Here is a 21,394-nt window from a genome sequence, read left to right as displayed (position 1 = left end):
GAGACGAAGAATGGCTTCGCCGAATCTTTGATCAGCAGAGGCCAAATGAAAAGGCCTCTGCTGATGGATTCTCAGGAGCCCCGAGGCTCCCTTTCGTAATGATTGGGAGCCTTGGGGCTCCTGCAGCAGAGTATCGCTCCGCTCCATTAATTTTCTTTTAAAAAAGTGCCGTGTGGCAAATTTGTCCTGTTCCCTTTTTATCAATGTTTAGCATTGAAGAGTTACTTGCCAGACCTGTTTCATTCAAGATACCAAACATGTCCTATTCCTCACCACCTCGAAAGGAATCTACTCACTCTACTAAAAGGATAATTCATGATTCTCACAATATGAGCGACGAACTTGTCAGAATTAATCAACTTGTCAAAGATTTTAGTGTAAACAAAAGCAACGCATGGATATACCCCCGTTCTACATATGGTGAAAAAATAACTCACAACGAATTGATTCGCATTGCCAAAATTGTTAGTGCTTATACTGGCATAAAAGTTAGTCGCGATGCTAAAAGAAGGAAAGTTGTGCTATTAAAATGGTTTGATGAGAATTGGGCATCGATCAAACCAGTTTTAGCAATGGTTTCCATATAATAAGTGAAGATGTGTTTGTTTTATTAAGTGTATCCGTGCTTTCACTTTATACTTTATCCAAAAATTGTTTGAATAAATCTATTACTTTCCTAATTTCAATATTTATATTCTATTTTATCAATTTTATTTGCAGTTGAGCTTTTCGGTAATTATAATATATATTACATTTGTTGGTGTAATCAGTTTGTACAGTTGTTTTGGTTTTCTCATGAATTTTTGATTTCAAAACAAAATTTCCGAAACGATTGAGGGGCAAATTATATTTTTTGTTTCGCAATTTATAATAAGATATAATAAATATTATTGTTTCACAAATAAAATGATCAATGGACAAATCCAAAGATTCAATTCTGAAACAATACAACAAGTTTTTATCGATTTGTTATCGTAAAATAGTAAAAATGATTTAAGTAAAGAAATATATTGTTGGTTGTACAAATAAATTTAATAATTTATTGAAAGAATAATAAAAAAATAAAAAATATATTAATATTAAAGAACAGACATACTTACAGAGGTCTGCAAAGGATAGTTTGCATCAACTAAACTAGAATTCTGGAAAACAACATACAAATTCTGTTGTTCTTGTATCAAATCATACAAAATTATATCTTTTCTATCTACAAGCTTCTTCTTCGTGCTGATATCAGGTCCTTCTATATATATCAGCATATCCGACCTCGGAGGTATCAAAACCTTTATAGAATAGAAGATTCTCAAGCAAGTTGTTTCGTATTTTTCGTCTTTGTTCAAAATGAAGTTGAACGGACAAAGGAAGTTCTCTTCTCCACTCTCTCTTTTGTCCTTTCTACCGAATCTGATCGAAACAACCTTCTGATTCTCTTTAATTTGGGTTTGATTGATAACGTCTAGTTTAATTACCAATCCGTTATGTAATATGTACTCATTTAGCTTCATTAGTTCTGTTGTCTTGCTGTTAATGACTCTGTATGCAACCAAAAGTTGGTTTTCATTATAAATCTTCAAATTGTAGATTCTTTGGAAAAGATTGACGACATCTGTAGCTACCGAGATAGGTAAGCAAAGACTTCTGAGGCACATCTCTCCATTAAAGCAATATAGCGTTACTTTGATGGAATTTTCCAAATTATTCTCATTAATTGTATTGATAAACTCTATATTGATTCTGTTCGATGAAATGAATCGAACAAGTGTTGCCAATCTCATGACAACTGTTGAATTCTGTGTCTTTATGTCGATAGGAGTGTTTGTGCTTGCATTGTAGATTGCAATGCTATTCTCCAGTGGATTGTAGTTGTATTCATACAGTTTGGCAAGGATCTGCTTCGTTTCTTCAACTGTATACTGAAGAGGAATGAAAAGATTTTTGGTGACACCGAACATGTCACTGACGGTTAAATCTGACAGAGTGACGTAAGTTGTAAAGAATTTTTCAACGGATGATGTATCGATTTCGGATGTGACCTTGATTGCGTTCGGCGAGCATTTCTTCGGAACAAGTTGTTTCTGACATAAATCAATGTATTTTCCGAAGGGTTCAAGTGGTTTCGATGGTTCAAAGATCAAAACATTTTCACATGAGCCAGCGGTTGCTACTTTCAAGTTATTCAGCTTGTCAATCTCTTCAACAGTCGTATTGTTGTTCTCCTTGTAAACTTTGTACTCACAATCCTCAGGCAAATTCAAAATTTTCAAAATTTGTTTGAAATTATGCGCAACAGTCTTTGATTCATCGCAATTATACGGTATGAGTGTCAAATACTGTAGCGGGGGTAGCTGGTTCTTGAAGAAAACTTTGATAATTACGGGGATAATGCTAATTCCTGTTTCAAACTGATCGATATCGCTTATGAATACGCGGAAGTTGTGATCGCGATCGCTGATCTTGATGTACGGGTCTGGTCTGATGATTGTCTGTGGAATTCCTCTGTCGGAACAATTGAAAACGATAGAATTGTTCGGACACTTTTGTTTTTCTGTGATAATCTGAATGAATTCCTTCTGATTTGTTGAGATTTTGACATCAAAGTCTTCTTCGTATTTTGTGATGATATTTCCTGTTTCCGAAATTGATCTGGAAATCGAGTCGGGAGTGATAATCTTGCAATTCAGGGTCTTGGACATTTTTTCTAAGTGCTCCTTTTCCTTCATTTCGTTCATGATGGTCAGTAAATCCTTCGGGATGTCGGCGATATTGTAATCAAAGAAAAGTTCGCTGATTTTTGACTTCCTGGCGTAAAGAACTAAATAAGCGCAATAATTTATGTTACCGTAGTTGCCATCTATGGCTTCTTGCTTGTTAGAAATCGAGACATTGTAATCATCGAACTTTACCCAATCGTAATGACCAGGGGACCTTACAAACACGTAGTAGTGGCCATCGTCCATCTTCGTGCCTCTATGTACGACAACTGCAAAGGCCTCATATTCTGTATCTTTCGTTTCTGTTGTATATTGTGACATATCGAGGTCCTGGTAGAATTCGTACTTCGAAGTAATCTTTTTCTGTTGAAATGTTGTCCGATCATATGTAGTTCTTGCAAGATGAACTAAAATTATGTCGGGAAGTTTGGAGATGACATGTTTTATGATTGCTTTTTGAGGCTTTGCACCTTCAACTGATGGCACGTAGTCGGGAATTGTGTTTTTGTCTGAAAATTGGTTGAGAGAATCGTAAATATCAGCAAATCCTTCAACAGGGAGTAAAAGTTCGCTAAGAATCTCTTCTCTTTCTGTTTGGTAGTTGATTTCGGGGCATGTAATAGTTTTTTTGATTTTTCCTTCGAATAATGAATTAAATTGTCCTTTAAATTGCGTATCTTTAACTTCGTTTTCAATTAAATTAATATAATCTGCAAGGAATTCCTGTGCATCGTTCTGTTGGCTCTGATAATCTTTATAAGTTTTGAATTCAGGCAAAGTTAGGAGTTCTGTTGTAGAGCAAGCCGTGCTCTTATACATCAGTTTGTAGAATAGACGTTGAGTAGTGAAAATTACGCCACTTGGAGGATTTTTGGTCGGAGGAATATCAAAGAGAAGTTTTTTGAATTTGCTGAGATGAAATAGAAATTGGAGATCTGTATTTACGTAACAGAGTAAGAAAGCGCTTTTGAATCCAACAAAGCCAGTAACCTTTTTCTGTTCTCTGAGGCGATTTTTTTCGTCTGCGAAATAGAGTAAGTTCGGCTGCGATTGGCTAACAGGGGTTGGTATAGTTTTGGAAAACTCCAAAGAAAACGAGACTTTTAATATATTATCAACGATAAAACCTTTGCTTGGATCGTGTAAATCACTTTTCTTGATGTTAAATGATACAGTAAATGTATTCGATGTTGGAGATAAGTCAATCTTTCCTTCTTGTTTAATTGCTTTTTTTACGCAATAATGAACAAAAACATTATAATGTACAGTCTTCACTTCGTTTAGATCAAGAATTGTAATAAGAATCTTGAATGGAGTATTGGAATTTTCGACCGTGAAGTTGACATCAAATCTGATATTTTCAGCACGAAAGATACTTTGGATCAAATTATCTTTCTGATTCAGTGCATTAAGTATATTCCACGTAATTTTCGCTGTTTCATTCCCCGTTATTGGGTTCTTCTCATATCTTGCTTTTCTCTCTGTCATATTGATTTTTTTTCCTTTTTTTTTGTTTCGCTATTTGACTATTTAATCAAACAGCAATTAGGAATCACATGTTGAATACGTTTACAGCGGTCGTAGTAAATGGAACTGTTTAGAATTGGGAAAGTCAAGAAAAAGAAATAATTAAAAAAAATTGAAAAAGAAGAGAATGAGAACGAATGAGATGAAATAAATTGGTCATAAATAAGTGAAATTCAAAGTTTTACCAATGGGGGAAGGTTTTATAAGAAACGGTATTAGAGTGGAATATGACAATGAAAATATTACGGGATTTCCTCCTGTGGATAATAATGTATCGGTACTATGGCCGAGTGGTCTAAGGCGATGGATTTAAGCCCCATTATCGCGAGGTGCCTGGGTTCGAACCCCAGTGGTACCATTTTTTTCATTTTTCTCGCGGATCAAAGATAAATCTAGATCTAAGTGATATTTGCTAGAATCAGCAATTTTCTATATGTAATATTAATATTGTAAATTGCAATTCTTTGCAAATCAAAAGGTTTGACATGTTTTTCAACTTTGATAAATGTGACATTTTTAATTACAAAGGTTATTAAACAATTTTATATAAATGCTATACTCAATGACTTGCATTTACATCGTCATTATCCCCTCCATTAGTTGTTAAGTAACAATTATTAGTTTTAAAGCAAATGAAATTATTTATACAATTTTCTTTACCAAAGATATAAATCTATGACTGATATTACATTTGAAAATGTAGGCGAATCCTCATATATTGTAAGAGGGAGTGGAAAACTCCCAGTTCTTAAAAGTAATACTGATGCAATATCACTTGATATCAGAGGTTTCTCAACATTTGAGGAAGCTGCATTTAAGAATTTTAGAAATTTAGTTAATATAACTTTCGATGATAGCTTGACTGTCATAGCAAATATGATTACTTTTGGTACAAAAGTTGTTTATTTTACGATACCAAAGAATGTCCATACATTGATAGCCCAACCATTTGATAATGGAAATGAACCAATGATTCGAGTATTTGTTCACCCGGAGAATAAATATTTCACCGATATTGACGGAGTTGTTTATTCGAAAGATTTAAAAAAGCTATATTTTTATCCAGGAAATCATGGAGAATCGTATGTAATTATCCCTAAACATGTAGAAGAACTTACCATTGCATGCATAGGATTAAGCCATACAATCAAATATGTTAGAATTCCAAGCTCTGTGAAAGTGATTGAAAAAGCACTTTTCCTTAGTATATATATATTAAAACAATAATGAGAAATTTCAAGTGTGTCTGGAGAGAGTTATTTCCGAATGCACATATGATGTTTTTCAACTTTTTCAACTTTTTTGAAATCATTCGTTGTTATATTGATGAATTTTTTCGATTTGTCATAAAAATTGAAAAAAGTCAAGGAAAATGATAGAATAAATATGCACATTTTATAGGCAGTTCGAATGATCATCCAAACAAAATATTTTCAAATAATTATTATTTATCCAATAATTTGATGAATTTTCATTTTTTAAAATAATATTATATTCTTTATTTTTATGCAGTAATTAATATGATTTCAATGATAATTATCATTATTTCTTGACATTTGAGTCTGATAATCTCATTGTCAGATTACTATTCAAATTAAATTTATCGGCGTGAATCGTTATACAGAATTTTAATAGCAAGCTTGTTTATATGTGTTATTCCATTGAGTATGTTGAAATTATCAATTATCAAAAGAATATCAAATGGGACTATAATATGCTTTTTGAAAGAACTGATAAAGACAATTCCACTTTACATTTTCATCCAGAAGAAATAATGACGAAGATTTGTCAATACTCATTGAATTTGAACAATCTTTATATGAATAGTTTTGCTGTTTTTATTTTAATGTAATAAAAGGATACTTTAAACCACCACATTGAGATTCACATAAACGACAGATAAATTTATAGATTATAATAGGCTTGATATTGGCTAGAAACAGTACTATAAATGCAATATTTTTGAAAAATGCTCTCGATATTTTAATAGCAAAAAAGCATGTAAGTATTAGATTTCTCATAGATATAGTTCACTCTCAGCTTATAAAGACTAAATGATATATAGAATAAAATATAGATTACATATTTCATAACAGATGAATTAACAAAATCTTAAATAAAAGGAATGCTATGGTTTCTTAAAGAAATCTAAGACATAAAATTAATACTTAATCTAATATTGCTACTCAATGGAATAAGATTCTGAGTCTTATTAGAATATTCAACTTTTGATGTAAAAATTGTTTTATTGAGAAATTTGATATGTCATTAATATTTTTATTAGCAATGCTGATATTTTTTATTTACTAACTAGAATACTGTGATATTTTAATAACTGAACCAAGATTTCTTGACTTCTTACGTCTAAAAACGTTGTAAAAATGAATTATTGCCAATTATACGACATATTAATTTTCAAAAATTTTTTCAAAATCCTGATTTTCATCTGAAAAATTAATTTTCCATATTGATGTTTTATTTTTTTCGATTTTTTTTTTGAATTTCAAAATCATAACAGTGCAGAGATCTCATTATAGAATGCTTATATATCTTGAAAGATGATCAATTAAAAGAGATTTAGTTTAAAAAAATTTTCAATCCGAAATATCGACCAGATATTCATGCAACATAAGTGAAATTGTATTATATAAAGAGTTCCAATGATTAGATAATGTAAAATATTATACCAAATATTGCATAAATTTAGTATTTTGTCTAGAAATTACCTCAACGCTAAATGCTACTTAATTTTATATCTATGATATCGGATTTATATCAGATTTATTCATAGCATCAATGGGTGTTATCCTTTTGTTAATGAATCATGCAACAGAGATTTTACTCGCAGAATATCTATTGATGCAAATATTTATTCTAAAATTACTGATTAATACCAATGTTATTCAACAATCTGTCAAAATTTTTGGATATTTTTCACTAAAAAGCAAATCCAAATTTTGTATTTTATTATCTATACTCCTTAAAATAATTAGAATCGAATTCCTAGAATAGAACTCAATAAATTTATAGAATAGTGAAAATTTGTATTGGTTTGAAGTAAAAAATACTAAAACAGGCGAACAACAACAGGCCATTTTAATGGGTGATCAATCAAAGATATAAATGTAAATGAGATTAGCCACTGGTAAAAGTTAATTCTGGTTTATTCCTAAAAATTAAAAAAGATGTCTTTAGCATTGGATTGCTTCAACTGTTGATGCCTTCTTAATGCATTATTAAGAAAGATTGGTAGCCAATACCTCATAGGATAAGGTATGATAAAATAAGACAATAAAGTTTCCTTTTCTGTGTGTTAGTTTTGTTTTTAACTGTCGAGCTCAGACAAAAATGTCATCATTAAAATCAGATGACCCTTATTGTATCCTCCAAGCTCGCGAAAGATTACATACTTGGCCCAAGAATGAAAAGAGAAAAGTTCAGAAATTTCATCGGTTTTTTTGAACTCCCGGTTCTTATTCGGAATTTCAGAAATCATTCAATAGAAAAAAAAAAAAAAAAAAAAAAAAAAAAGGAAGTGGGGCTTCCAGGCACTTCGTGCCCTCTAGCCCCGAAGATGTTTAGTATAAATGAAGTTCTTATATACGGGTCTTCCAGGAGCTTTTCACAAATTATATATGTTTTCATGTTTTGTCAAGACTTCTTCGTAAAATCAGACAAAAATAATGTTTAGGGTAGAAGGTTAGATATAACCTCTTTTCTAACCTCTTTTCTACCCTCTTGAATTTTCAAGACTTCTTCGTACATGTTTTGTCACTTTTCTGTCACTTTTCAGGAAAAAACATTTTTATTATATATATAAAATGAATTTTACAAAACCACCGTTACCCTTCTTTGGAAATAAGAGTAGATGTAAAGATATTCTATTGAGAGAACTTAAGAAACTACCGAATGGTCTAACATTTGTAGATTTGTTCGGTGGAAGTTTCTATATATCTCATTTGTGCCATACTGTATTTCCTGACTCAAAGATTATATGCAATGACTTCGACAACTATATGAACCGTCTCAAACATATACCAGACACAAACAAAATATTGAAAGAGTTGAAAGAAAAGATACCTATAGGTAAGATGGAACGTATACCATTAGATAAGAAAAATACTGTCAGAGAGGTTTTGAAAAAGGCAGAGTATATTGACTGGGATAGTATATCTGCTAGACTATTATATAGTGGTGCTATAAGAGTTCATGACATTGAAACACTTATGTCAAAAGTTTTATATCTTAACTATACAAATGTTTTCAAAGAGAACATAGAAAAATATATTGAGGGTATAGAGTTTGTGAGATGTCATTGGACAGAGTTGTATGAAAAATATAAAGACAAGGAAAATGTTTTCTTTATAGTGGACCCGCCGTTCTATAACACATGGGATTTTCAATACCAAGTAGACTGGACTTTGAGAGACTCTTTAGAAACTTTAGACGTTTTACATAACCATCCATGCTTTTACTTTACATCCGATAAAAGTGGTTTGGAAAGTGTCATGAGATGGTTAGAGGACATACATGACTATGAGTTTAGATACGATAAGATAGAATATGAGAGAGGTCCTATAAACTGGAGAAAGTGTCATAACAAAGAAATTTTACTAGTAAGTAAATGTGGTTTGAAATAGGACTACTTGTTTTAGGTTTTTTCCATTGTGTCATTTACTTATTTGACGTGGCAGAAAAGTACAGAGAATATGAAGATGAACCAATGCCTGCAAATGTTCAGTATATGTACTCGTAAGAGATATTTTTATCTAATATTAAATGGACGCACAGAACTTAGCGAATGCACAGCAACCTGGACAACCAAACCCAGAGAATATTCCAAATGAAGTTAGAATACAAACTGCAATGGCAAACTATGGTCAAGTGCCAACAGATGTACAAATGCAAACTGCCATGTCAAATGACGCTGCGTTAGGTTTGCCACCATGGTATGCAAATATGAGATGGAAAGAGTTTTATACAAACCCCGAAGTGGGATATAAACAACTTTATGCAGATGACGCGAACACAGGAGTTGACCCAGAATATGTTTTCTACCAGAGGAGAAACAGAATGTATGAGCTCCAGTTAAAGAATGCTATGGAACTCAACAGGAAACGTAAGAGACTAGGCGGACATTAGATTTTTACATATAGTAAAATGGGTTTCTTCAGTAAGATAGGAAACTTCTTTCGAAATGTTGGAAGAGGTATATGGAATGGAATAAAAACCGTAGGAAGAGGAATTTGGAACGGAGTCAAAAATATTGGTAAAAGAGTAGGTCAGTTCGTTGGTATTATACCTAAAGACCCTGAACCAGAAGAACAAGCTCCTGTTATACAACAGCCTGAACCTGCACCACAGTCTAGTTGGCAACCAAATCCAACACCTCAACCGTATTAAAAAATTATATTTTTACCGTTCGATAGTAGTTGTATATGAAACTAAGTTCTAAGTAAAACGCATGGTATAATGGAATTATTCTTTTTCTTCCATCTGTAGTAAACCATACTTGAAAGTCTGAAATACTTCCACTTGGTGGTTCGTATAACTTTGTAGGTTTTTCGTAAAAGTCATTTGCCAAGCATAAGAAAGAGTTTTGGGCGCCAGAAAATGAAGCATGAACTATAATAGCAGCTGGGTCGAAAACATCTTTAAATAAATATGGTTCATCTCTTGCATATCGACTGTAAATATTTGCTAAAGGAAGTTCGACTTTCTGATTTAACATTCTTTGCAAATAATACCATGACATTGCAGTGAATTCTGTATATATTTGTTCGTCTTTCTTTGGATTGTCTTCGTAGATTTGAAATGACACTTGTGAATTTTGTTTGTCATATACAATTCTCACATAAAGTGTGCTCTCGGTATTTGCATATTCATCAGCATATTTTGCATAACATGAATTTATTTTATCTTCTATATTTTTTAACGCAGTCTGTAGAGAAGATGAAAGGTCAACTTGTATTAGCTCAATTTCTTCCCACATTTTTCGTTTCCCTTCAGATATATAATCTATATGAAACCTTACAATAAATGGAAAACTTTTATCTTCTACAGACACAAACTTCATTCTACGAAAGCCAATAGCTTTTGTGACAGATGGGTCTCTTAGCCATCTTAATGGGTAGTCAAAACGATAGCCTTCATGCTTTACGGTCTCTGTCTCAAACTTTTGACCGACATTAGTAAAAAGTTCATCTAATGGTTTAGTTGTAGCAACTCTTGAATTTTCTTTTTCTATTGGAAGCATATTTTATCTAGAATAAAAATGTCGAAAGAAACAGCGTCTATGAGAGAAATACAACACAACCGACAACTCATTTTGCAAGCTCTAAATAAGAACACAACAAACTTTTCAAACTATTCTAAGATATCTGAGTCATTGAAAGAAGGAAACTTAAAACTGACGATAAACCCAATGACAGACGAGTTTCTGTTTCAAGACAGTAAGAACCATACTGTTTGTATAAATCCAACAAAAAGAACTTTAAACGAGAAACCTATAGATGAACTTCTTTTGAAGGCAGATATTGACAACAAAGCTGACAAAGAGTATGTAGATGCAACAAGAGACTATATTCTCGCATGGACAGATAGAACATACCCACAAAAACATCATACACATAACATCTATGACGTAGATGAACTACCAGAAAAGTTAGATGACAAAGCGGATAAAACATATGTTGACAATAAAATGTCAAGTGAAGTGACAAGAGCTGACAAAGAATATTCTAAAAAGACTCATACACATACCATATCTGATATTACAAACTTACAAGAAACCTTAAACAAGAAAAGTGACGTTGGACATACACACGATTTCTTCGCAACTGTTGGTATAGAAAATATTGAAGGAACGGTTGAAGAAACTGGGGATGTATTAAATTGGAAACCTCCTAACTTTCCACAAGGTTTAACATCGGATAAAGACATTAGATGTGGAAATGTCTATGTCATGGAGGATGAAAACAAAGTTAAATTCACTGCTCAAGATTTATATGATAAAAAAGCTGACAAAACAGAGCTTCAAACGTTAAAGACAGAAATACTTCAAACAGTATATCCTATAGGTTCTATTTACACGTCAATGAACTCTACCAAACCAGAAGTAGTACTTGGTTTTGGAACTTGGACTCAAATAGTCGACAGGTTTTTGTATTGTGCAAACTCTTCAAAGGAAACAGGTGGAAGTAAAACGATTTCAGGTGCAAATTTACCTGCGCACAGTCACTACATAAATTTAAGTACATCTGAAGCAGGTTTGCATAGTCATAGATTTTGGGATTGGTCAGGAATGACAAAAGGTAAAGGATATGATGTTAAAGAGGACGTTAAGTTTGCTATAAATTGTTACTGGAGTAACACTGAGGTAGGAGGAAGCCATACACATCGCATTACAGGGTATACGCAAACAACAGGACAAAGTAAAGACTACATGCCACCTTACATGACAGTTTACGCATGGTATAGAAATGCTTAGTCGTCATGTTCCACTTCTTTAGCATATTCGTCAGGAGTTGTCTTATATTTGTTAGGAACTGTCTTTGAAAGTATACCACCTTGAACCTTAACAAGTTTGAAACGAGGTCTGACAATAGTAGTTTTATCTTCTGCTTGCAGTCTGTACATTTTGCCATGTTTGCCTAAAACTTCATAATATTCTCTTGTATACTTTCTTCTATTTTTACGAACACGAATGCGAGTACCTGTCGAGTTCCCATTGTTGTCATAGTCAATAGTATTTTCATATGGGTCGCGTTTAGGTATTTCTATTTTTACTTTGTCACCTTTCTTAAGTTTGAAGCCTGGTATTCTTTCTTGTTTGTCTCTTTTGACTAAACTATTAAATATATAGTCTTTCTCTAAGTCGGGGTTGTTTTTCATTTCTTCGGGGGAGTGGTTTCCCAAACCTTTTTGTTTACGGCTATTGTAAATATTTAAAACTTGTCTCATCTTTGCCATGGAGAAATGTCTATATTTGTCGTCATATGACATTTCATTTGCTTCACCACCTTGTGGTTGGTTTAAGTCTCTTAAGATTTTTATACAACTGTCAATGACACCAAGAGCAGAATGGTTTTGGTCGACAATGAAATATTGGTTTACATTTTTTGAACGCAGATAGTTTTTAATATCGTCTGATTTGAAAGAACGTTCACAGTCAGATGTCAGTTTTGTTGGATGGTATTTGTCAACGAAGATTGTCAAAGCAGTTTTCACATCTAAAATATTTTTGGACTGTAATGGTATGGCTTCACAGTATCTTGTGTTTTGACCGACAAATATTAGCCAGTATGGAGGTCCATCTGTTCTAACTCTCGGAATGTTTTCCAAGATATCCATAAACCAAGCATTTGGTGTTGAACTAAAGATTTTTACCATGAGTGCTTTTTGTTGCTTTAGAAACATAGGGGTCCTTGTTTGGATTCGTCATTTTTTAACCCATAAGAAATGGGTTTATTTGGCGCATTAGCAGGAGTTGCATCCAGATTTTTGCCCGCAGTGGGAACAATAGCCAGAGGTGTATTTGGAGTTGGAAGGAAGATTTTGAGTACATTAGGTATACTTAAAGAGAAAGCACAACCTATTATACAAACTGTACAGAAAGGTTGGGATGTAGCACGAGATGCAGCAAATCTTATTCCAAATCCTGAAACAAGAGGAAAAGTTCAAGGATGGATGGACAATGTTTCCAGACAAGCAGGAAACTACTATAACAAAGCAAATGACTACTATAACCAAGCAGGGCACTACATGGACCAAGGTGAAAGATTCTTTAACAGAGGATATAACCATGCACAACAGTGGGTAAACAACAACCAACCGCAACCGCCTCAAACTTGGGGAATGTAAATTTTTTTACTGAGATGAAATGAACAATACAGCATTGAGACAAATGGGTTCAAGATGGATTTGTCGACTTCCAGCAGTTACACAACGTGTTTGTCAAGTCCTCCCTATACCTCAGGAAGTTTTAGACCGACTTAAAAAACCTAAACAACCAGTTGAAAACAAACCAAACTAAAATTTTTTACTGAGATGAAATGACCGAAGAAGTTGAAACGGTAGATTTGACACCACAAACAAAAAGTTCAGAACCATTGTCAAAACCTGTCAAAGAACTTACAGATGAAGAGAAAAATTCAATAATAGAAAGTGCCAGGTCTGGAAATACAAACCCTAACTATAAAGTCACTTTTCATAGAAATGGAACGGCTAGTATCTCAAAAAAGAAACAGACTCTCACAAATAAAATATTGAAGTCTGAAGGAGCTTTCGAGACAACAGATGGAAAAGTTTACTTCACTGACCAACAGTTCATTATAGAACATCTCATTGACTTAGAGTCGAAATATTCTAAACTTTACAACAAACACAAAAAGTTGAAAGGAAAACAAAAACAAATGGCATATGATATTTATGAAGATGTTGACAACACAACTGTTCCTGCAGGTGAGGTAAAGTGGAAAAACCAGAATTTTCGAAAAAGTGACACCAACTATTAAAGTTATTTTATTACTAGATTTATTTACAAATTATAAGATAATATCATTAACAAAATATATTTTTAATATAAATAAAAAACTTTTTTTATACAAAAAATTACAATCAATCGATAAATATTATAAAACATTTATTCCAAAAAGATTAAGTAATAGGTGGGATCCTGCATATAATATAATTTTATGTCATAAAGCTTACAAATTTTAGATGGACCACAGTGAGAATGAGTGGTTAATTTAAAGGTGGTCTGATAAAGATATCGAAGCTTACTCAACACAGCATGAAGCAGTTTCTAATACACAATCTTACTAGTGGTGTTTCGGTCGCCAGCGCTCTCATAGGGGTGCTGATTTCAAAAACCACTACTTCAAATTATTCAACAATACTCAATGCAGCATGAAGCAGCTACTACTGCTGTATCTTACTGGTAGCGTTTTGGTCGTTGGCTCTTGCACAGTCTCTCAGATTTTCAAATTTTTTTTTCAACACTATCTTGTTTCGCTCTCAGAAAGCTATCCTACAAAGACATCGAAGCTTACTCAACACAGCATGAAGCAGTTTCTAATACACAATCTTACTAGTGGTGTTTCGGTCGCCAGCGCTCTCATAGGGGTGCTGATTTCAAAAACCACTACTTCAAATTATTCAACAATACTCAATGCAGCATGAAGCAGCTACTACTGCTGTATCTTACTGGTAGCGTTTTGGTCGTTGGCTCTTGCACAGTCTCTCAGATTTTCAAATTTTTTTTCAACACTATCTTGTTTCGCTCTCAGAAAGCTATCCTACAAAGACATCGAAGCTTACTCAACACAGCATGAAGCAGTTTCTAATACACAATCTTACTAGTGGTGTTTCGGTCGCCAGCGCTCTCATAGGGGTGCTGATTTCAAAAACCACTACTTCAAATTATTCAACAATACTCAATGCAGCATGAAGCAGTTTCTAATAAATATATACATATATAAATATATACATATATAAATATATACATATATAAATATATACATATATAAATATATACATATATAAATATATACATATATAAATATATACATATATAAATATATACATATATAAATATATACATATATAAATATATACATATATAAATATATACATATATAAATATAAATATACATATATATATAAATATATAAATAACTAAATATAATCAAAAAATAGTGTTTGGAAATTTAAGGTTAAGTGTCACTTTTTCTACTGTCACTTTTTCGTAAATTCTACCACACTCGAAAGGAAAACAAAAACAAATGGCATATGATATTTATGAAGATGTTGACAACACAACTGTTCCTGCAGGTGAGGTAAAGTCAGAGGAACCGAAAAGTGACGAAAAACCGATAGAAGAAGAAAAACCAAAAACTGAAGATAAACCAAAAACAAAGTTTAGTTTCCAAACTAAACCAAGTCAACCTTCATTAGCTGGTATGGGTTGGCGTCAAAGACTTATGGCAGCAGGCGGTTATGTTAGTAAATAAAGAAAAAAATATTTTTTTATTTTTATAAAAATGCCCCCGTATAGAATGGATAGAAAATCTGCTAGAATAAAAGCAGAGTTAGAAAGATATGGTTGGAAAGTTTCGAAGAATTTTAAATATAGGAAGGGAAGACCCATAAAAGTCTATGACAAATTGTCTGGTCTTCGCTATGAAATGGACTTAGAAACAGCACGCGCAAATTATCCAAACAGATTAGAGAGGTTAGAAGAAGAACGTCTTATGGACATGCCTTTCGATGTTAGTGAACCTCAAGTTGAAGGACACGACGGCTTTGCCAGATTCTACTGGAAACATGACGAACAATTGCATCCTTTGAGAAGGAAAAAAGGAAAAGGTGAAGACACATGCTCCCATGGAAAGAACAAGATATGCATATGAAAAGTACCGTGAAGTTAGAAGTCAAATTACATCTGGTCGAACCTTTACAGTAAACTTTGACGAAGGAAAGAACAAAGAAGGCTTCATGGGAGTACTTGCTGCCATTACAAGACGGAAATAAGAAAGGATACAATCTCAGATTGACCATAACAGATTTGGACGGTCATATTACTATGCACATGGCAATGTCACAACAGCCTGCAACTTCTTGACGCTTTCAAGACTACAAAGAGAGAACAAATGGTTGACTCCGACTCAGACATTTTGAATGCAATTGAAGGAATTGCAAGTGTCAAGTTTCGAATGGTACCAACCTAACCCTCAGCAGTCAGACAACATGCTGGATACTTCCCGTTCATAAATAAGTCTGACATTGACTTGACAAGGTATGGAATTTACAATTCAATTGAAACAATTGTCAATGAACCTTGTATTCTTACATGTCTCAGGAACTCTGGTCTTGTTACAGATGAGAAGATGAAGTATCTTGAGTCATGTGTGAAGACAAGGTACATTCTCAGAGGTCAATTGGCAAAAATTGCACCGTTGGCAAATGTCAATATCCGAGTCAACATACCTACAGCTAAAGGTTCTTCACATGACGACTATGTTGTTGACAAAGACTTACCATGGTTGAAGATTGTAATTGTCCACAACCACTTCATGTTGAACGAAAGTCTTACAAACCCATTGTTCGGAAAAGGCAAGTGCAACATTGTCAGAGCTGTAAACATTCTTTTCGAGAAAGGTTTGTTGGAACCAATTCCAGATGACAAGCTGACAGAAACTTTTGTACCAAAAGACGAAACAAACTTTTCATTGTTAGCAAGACCAAAAGTTGTTCCAGACAAAGTTCTAGCACAAAAGAAGTACACAGTTCCAAAAGGAGTTGGATTGTTCGGATACCAACCTGAACCAGAAGAACTTCCAATGAGGTTGCAAGAACTTCAAGATGCTATAAACAAACTTCCATTGAGACATCCAATTGACGTCAAATTGTATTGGAGAGCATCTGAGTTAGGTCAGAAGGTTTTATATGAAACAGGTTGCTTCGACGATGTTTATGAGATAACAGGAGAAGTTTCTCAGAAGATAAGAGACTCACTTGAATTTCCACGAACTGGACCCATTGGTTGCGACAAGTTCGACTCAGATGAAAAGATATACTATGTCGACCTTAACGCTGCGTACATGAGGTTCGTCCAATATATCCCGACTGGAATTCCAAACGAAGATGGTGAGTTCCCAGGAAGGAACTATACAGTTGGAAAAGTCATACAACAACTGTATGATATTAGGAAAGCTTCAAACCCCAAACTTGCAATGACACTCAAATTGCTTATGAATTCGACATGGGGATATTCCATTAAGAAACCTCAAGAGATGAAGAGTAAACATATGAGAAGGTCGACAACTTTGTTGAAAGGTTTTCTCCTTTTGTTTTGAAGTACGAATTCACTCAAGGTCAAAGTGGCTTAGTAACCACATTAAAACCTATTGTCGAACATTGGTCTTACCCTCAGTTCGCAAAGGCAGTCCTTGACAACTACAACAAATTCTTCTCCGAAGTCAAATCCAAAGTGAAGGTTTACTATGAGAACATTGACGCACTCATGACGAACGAAGAAGGCTATAACAAACTCATTGAAATGGGAATGGTCGGTGAAAAGATGGGTCAATTCAAATTGGACAAAATTTTCACCGAAGTTCATGTCCTCTCCAAGCGTAAGTACTGGGGCATACTTGAAGACGGCACAGAAATAAAACATTGCATGAAGTAAAAAATTTTTATTCGAATTTGAATCGGACAGGTCGAGTTACACCATTCTTGGTCTCAAACTCATATATAACCTGTTTGTTTATTTTCGTCGACTATGGCACGAGACACGAACATTGACCAAACGGACAAAAAGTGTCATTTCAGATGGTCCCGCAGCCAATCGCATTCGAGCACTTCGAAGAAGCCTTACGTTCCAAGGGAGAGGGTGTCTGGTGCAAGGCAGAGGTCATGAGACTCTACGAGCAGTACATCCTCAATGCCTGGGAGGACAAATCGTCCTTGGATTGGCAATTCTACCAACTCCTCTGGGACGACCTCCTACGCAACTGGGATGACGAAAGAGTCCAATTCAGAGGTCGGAACTAGTCCAAATTACCTTAATTTAAGCCACTTAAAACTAAACACCTAAATTTACTCGGGGTTTCCCCCTAAAATAAAATTTTTTTACTCTTAGAACCACTCGAGGTTCTCCTTACGGTTGTTGAGCTTGTCACCGTCAATGTGTCTGACCTTCGTCTTCTTGTGGATTTGGAACCCATTGAATTGCGACAAGCTTGCCCATGGAATTGAACCGAATTCCGAAGGGTAAGGTTCAAGTGTCCCAAGTTGTTGAGGACTGGGGTAAGAACCTTGCCGTCTCCTTGTTGCGGATTTGGTATGGGTAGGGTTGGGAAATTTCGTAAGTGTCATCGGCAACAAGGGTTGCCCAAACTTCCTCTTCTTCGTGTTTCTCTTCTTCCTCTTCTTCCTCTTCCTCTTCTTCGTGTTTCTCTTCTTCCTCGACAATTCCTTCTTCAATTCTGTGTTCACGAAGTACGGTGTTGGAGTTCTGTCCTTTCCGAGTACCTTCCAGATGGCGTCTATCTCTTCGAAGAAACGGTAGATGAGTCTGGCAAGGTCTCGGTTCTCTCTCTCGTAAATGCGCAAGGTTTCCGTCAAATCATTCAGGCATTTCTCATTGGAAGCTTGGTTCATGAGGAACTCACTTTAGTCTTCATCTCTTCCATAAGACTACTTTGGAGAGTCTTAACGGTGTTTGTCAGATGAGCTTTCAAATTCAAAATTTGAATTTGAACTGGGCGCTTGTCTGGCAACATTGAAAGGACATCTGCCATTGTGTTCGGCTTCGGTGCTTGTTCGGACATCGAAAAAATGAAGTGGTTTGAGAATGACGGTTTTACTTCAAAAAGCTTGTTATGACGGTTAAGTCATACAACAAGTTTAAAATAATATCTTGTTCTTCTTCTGAACGTTTGTTGTCTCTTCCGATAAAAGTTTCGAACATGAGAACCAAAAAACGTTTTTTGAGATTGCGGAAGAGTTCAGGCAAACGTTCATATTCTGGATATGTTGGGAGCAGTTCAAAACATCTGAGCTGACTTTCGGACAAAATTGGGACAATGTCAGAAAATTCATCTTTGGTCGGACTGCTTGAAGGTAAGTCCCTTACATGTAAGTAGCTCTGGTAAAGTCTTCTCATTTCTGCTAACTTTTGGAGTATAGCTTCGTAGTTTAGAAGTTTTAATTTTAATTGTCTTATTCCACTCTTTACTTCTAAACGGTAACTATCCATGAGGTCAAGAGTAGCTTTGGTAGCTTTAAGTGGAGCTATCTGTTCCTTGACTTGTGCAATTTTGGTTGCAATTGTGGTTTGAGCTCCTTCAAGTTCGCCGTCTATGTCGTTCTCAACACCTTCAACCATAGCTTGAAACTCTTCATCGGTCCATTGAGATTGGTGTGGGACGAATTTAACTTGCTTCATTCAAAAAAGAAAAAAAAATGTTTTTACTCAAAGCGTGCCATATAGATGGCTATAAGAAACTTACCAGAAGGCTTCTTCTTCACATGAGTCTTCGGCAACTTGAGAGTTCTTGTTGGAGTTGGGTCTGGAATTTCAATTCTCTCTCGAGCGCAACAACAGATGTCAGAATAACATTCCCCACTGTCTTTCTTGCCACCATAAATTGTGTATTGACCGAACTTGCATTTGCAGGAAGACCGGTCAATACAAGGTTCACAGTTGAAATAGTTGTACACAAACCTGTTGAGTACGAGTGTGAGTAAAAACATAAAAAAAGTGAAGTTAAAATGAGATGTTTACTGAATTGGTTGGATGTCGCCTTCTGAGGTTATGAAGAACGGCTGTCCAGAGTAGTGAAGTAGTGCTCTGAGAATTTGTGTAATTCGTGGAATTGGGCTCTCACGATATGGAAGTAGTATCCAAGGACGTTTCATGAAGAACTTCAAGAGGGCTTCTTTCTTCACATCCTTAATATCATCGAATGCAGTGCCTTCTGGAACTTGAATTGCAACACCTGTTTCAATTTCCAACTTTAAGACACTATTCTTGGACAACCAGAAGCCAATGGACTTGCTTGGTTTGCACTTGCTGAGATATTCCTTCACGGTTTCATTTACCTCAATTAGATAAATTGCTTCGTCTAAGGGGTCAAGCTCCATACTGAGTCAGTACAATATTGTACTTTTTCAAGACAATGTTGTACTTTTTCAAGACAATGTTGTACTTTTTCAAGACAATGTTGTACTTTTTCAAGACAATGTTGTACTTTTTCAAGACAATGTTGTACTTTTTCAAGACAATGTTGTACTTTTTCAAGACAATGTTGTACTTTTTCAGTACAATGTCTCTCAAATTTGAGTACGGCTGTACTTTTTCAGAACAAGTCTTGAACTTTTTCAGAACAATGTTGTACTTTTTCAGAACAATGTTGTACTTTTTCAAGACAATGTTGTACTTTTTCAAGACAATGTTGTACTTTTTCAAGACAATGTTGTACTTTTTCAAGACAATATTGTACTTTTTCAAGACAATATTGTACTTTTTCAAGACAATATTATATTGTTTCAGAACAAAGACGGTTAAGACACAAACGAATGTCCGACGTCCCACCTACTGAACCCGTTCCACAGCCAGAAGAACAGCATGCTCCAGCACCACAACAGTCTCCTCAGCAACCTCAGTTCCAGCAAGTACCTCCGATTTACTACCAATTTCCACCTCAAGGTTACTACCCACCACAAGGCTTTCCAAACTACCCACCACAAGGCTTTCCAAACTACCCTCCTCAACCCATGCCTTACTTCCCTAACCCTTGGATGTTCATGTCAAACCCTCCACCCCAATTCAATCTCAATCCAATCGAAGAGAGACCAAGAGTTCGAAGAAGGTCTGAACCGTTTACGCAAAGAGTATGCCACAGCCCCTATGGAAGAAGACAGGCTTCACTCTTCCCTCAAATCGACCGATTCGACTCGTACCACAGATTCGGTTCGTGACCGTGAAGACTACCTCAAGCAGTCTGAGAGACTCTTCATCCTACAACCATTTACAGTTGGAGCTCTCAAGAACATGCGCAATTACGAAGGTCAGACACCAGCTGGAGACCGCAAAACAGACGTACTCGCAAGAGCAGTCCAACTGGTCAAGACAAAGACTGAGATAGTCGACTTCATTCTTGCAGCTTGCCCATACAAGTAAAAAAATAAACAATTACGAGTTAAACTTTTTACTCTTTCTTTTCTGAGTTGTTTAGAGCTGGTTTCTCTTGTAGAAACCTTTCGTACTCTTCCATGGTCATGTAATTGCGAATTTGGTACGCAATTCCAGGTTCGTTGTTTTTGAACCTTACGTATGTAACGCTTCCATCCTCCTCAGGGAAGTAAGCTGCTAACATCTGACCAAGTTTTCTCGGTGACTCGGAGCTCATAAAAATGTCACTTTTTAAACGTTAAGTTTTTAGTCTTATTTTACCCTTTGTTTACCCTTTGTTTACCCTTTGTTTGTCAAGGTAGTATTGGAGTGCAATTTCTCCAAATTCTCTGTGTCGGAGTTCTTCAGCATTTTCCAAGGTGTACCTGGAGAACTCAAAGAAGTTGTCAAGAAGATACTGCCATGCTGCTCTTCTGAGTTCGTCGGTATTTTGGAAGTGTTGCACCTTCGAGTC

At 34.9% G+C, this 21,394-nt stretch overlaps 14 protein-coding genes and 1 non-coding gene across 15 annotated transcripts, besides 2 other annotated features; 9 read left to right on the top strand and 6 right to left on the bottom strand.

Annotated features, from left to right (window-relative positions):
• Positions 1-194: part of a mobile genetic element that runs on past the window's edge.
• Positions 195-203: 9 nt separating this feature from the next.
• On the top strand, positions 204-587 carry TVAGG3_0896690 (uncharacterized protein; the record flags this gene model as incomplete). The annotated part of the gene is made up of 1 exon (XM_001325184.1): positions 204-587. The coding sequence occupies one exon, from the start codon at positions 204-206 to the stop codon at positions 585-587; it is 384 nt and encodes a 127-aa protein (XP_001325219.1).
• A 427-nt stretch (positions 588-1,014) lies between these two features.
• Positions 1,015-4,210, bottom strand: TVAGG3_0896680 (ubiquitinyl hydrolase protein; the record flags this gene model as incomplete). The annotated part of the gene is made up of 1 exon (XM_001325185.1): positions 1,080-4,199. One exon carries the CDS (start codon positions 4,197-4,199, stop codon positions 1,080-1,082), a length of 3,120 nt encoding a protein of 1,039 aa, XP_001325220.1.
• Positions 4,211-4,514: 304 nt separating this feature from the next.
• On the top strand, positions 4,515-4,596 carry TVAGG3_0896670. Its single transcript has one exon. It is a non-coding gene; the product is annotated as a tRNA-Leu (tRNA).
• A 3,463-nt stretch (positions 4,597-8,059) lies between these two features.
• Positions 8,060-8,878, top strand: TVAGG3_0896660 (phage tail repeat-like family; the record flags this gene model as incomplete). The annotated part of the gene is made up of 1 exon (XM_051251083.1): positions 8,060-8,878. One exon carries the CDS (start codon positions 8,060-8,062, stop codon positions 8,876-8,878), a length of 819 nt encoding a protein of 272 aa, XP_051086558.1.
• A 139-nt stretch (positions 8,879-9,017) lies between these two features.
• On the top strand, positions 9,018-9,380 carry TVAGG3_0896650 (uncharacterized protein; the record flags this gene model as incomplete). The annotated part of the gene is made up of 1 exon (XM_051251082.1): positions 9,018-9,380. One exon carries the CDS (start codon positions 9,018-9,020, stop codon positions 9,378-9,380), a length of 363 nt encoding a protein of 120 aa, XP_051086557.1.
• An 18-nt stretch (positions 9,381-9,398) lies between these two features.
• Positions 9,399-9,641, top strand: TVAGG3_0896640 (serine threonine-protein phosphatase family; the record flags this gene model as incomplete). The annotated part of the gene is made up of 1 exon (XM_051251081.1): positions 9,399-9,641. One exon carries the CDS (start codon positions 9,399-9,401, stop codon positions 9,639-9,641), a length of 243 nt encoding a protein of 80 aa, XP_051086556.1.
• A 4-nt stretch (positions 9,642-9,645) lies between these two features.
• On the bottom strand, positions 9,646-10,494 carry TVAGG3_0896630 (uncharacterized protein; the record flags this gene model as incomplete). The annotated part of the gene is made up of 1 exon (XM_051251080.1): positions 9,646-10,494. One exon carries the CDS (start codon positions 10,492-10,494, stop codon positions 9,646-9,648), a length of 849 nt encoding a protein of 282 aa, XP_051086555.1.
• Positions 10,495-10,632: 138 nt separating this feature from the next.
• Positions 10,633-21,394: part of a mobile genetic element that runs on past the window's edge.
• TVAGG3_0896620 (uncharacterized protein) lies at positions 12,699-13,100 on the top strand (the record flags this gene model as incomplete). Its single annotated transcript, XM_051251079.1, has 1 exon — positions 12,699-13,100. The coding sequence occupies one exon, from the start codon at positions 12,699-12,701 to the stop codon at positions 13,098-13,100; it is 402 nt and encodes a 133-aa protein (XP_051086554.1).
• On the top strand, positions 13,120-13,272 carry TVAGG3_0896610 (uncharacterized protein; the record flags this gene model as incomplete). Its single annotated transcript, XM_051251078.1, has 1 exon — positions 13,120-13,272. The coding sequence occupies one exon, from the start codon at positions 13,120-13,122 to the stop codon at positions 13,270-13,272; it is 153 nt and encodes a 50-aa protein (XP_051086553.1).
• On the top strand, positions 13,292-13,753 carry TVAGG3_0896600 (uncharacterized protein; the record flags this gene model as incomplete). The annotated part of the gene is made up of 1 exon (XM_051251077.1): positions 13,292-13,753. The coding sequence occupies one exon, from the start codon at positions 13,292-13,294 to the stop codon at positions 13,751-13,753; it is 462 nt and encodes a 153-aa protein (XP_051086552.1).
• TVAGG3_0896590 (uncharacterized protein) lies at positions 15,281-15,587 on the top strand (the record flags this gene model as incomplete). The annotated part of the gene is made up of 1 exon (XM_051251076.1): positions 15,281-15,587. A coding segment is annotated over one exon (307 nt), but the record flags the coding sequence as incomplete, so codon positions are not given.
• Positions 18,607-19,191, bottom strand: TVAGG3_0896580 (uncharacterized protein; the record flags this gene model as incomplete). Its single annotated transcript, XM_051251075.1, has 1 exon — positions 18,607-19,191. One exon carries the CDS (start codon positions 19,189-19,191, stop codon positions 18,607-18,609), a length of 585 nt encoding a protein of 194 aa, XP_051086550.1.
• TVAGG3_0896570 (uncharacterized protein) lies at positions 19,215-19,499 on the bottom strand (the record flags this gene model as incomplete). The annotated part of the gene is made up of 1 exon (XM_051251074.1): positions 19,215-19,499. The coding sequence occupies one exon, from the start codon at positions 19,497-19,499 to the stop codon at positions 19,215-19,217; it is 285 nt and encodes a 94-aa protein (XP_051086549.1).
• Positions 19,527-19,889, bottom strand: TVAGG3_0896560 (uncharacterized protein; the record flags this gene model as incomplete). The annotated part of the gene is made up of 1 exon (XM_051251073.1): positions 19,527-19,889. The coding sequence occupies one exon, from the start codon at positions 19,887-19,889 to the stop codon at positions 19,527-19,529; it is 363 nt and encodes a 120-aa protein (XP_051086548.1).
• TVAGG3_0896550 (uncharacterized protein) lies at positions 20,957-21,157 on the bottom strand (the record flags this gene model as incomplete). Its single annotated transcript, XM_051251072.1, has 1 exon — positions 20,957-21,157. One exon carries the CDS (start codon positions 21,155-21,157, stop codon positions 20,957-20,959), a length of 201 nt encoding a protein of 66 aa, XP_051086547.1.

This window comes from Trichomonas vaginalis, chromosome VI, assembly GCF_026262505.1.
Source record: "Trichomonas vaginalis G3 chromosome VI, whole genome shotgun sequence".
Lineage (NCBI taxonomy): Eukaryota > Parabasalia > Trichomonadida > Trichomonadidae > Trichomonas > Trichomonas vaginalis.
The sequence above is the reverse complement of the archived record's forward strand: the minus strand, read 5'-3'. Positions and strand labels throughout refer to the sequence as shown.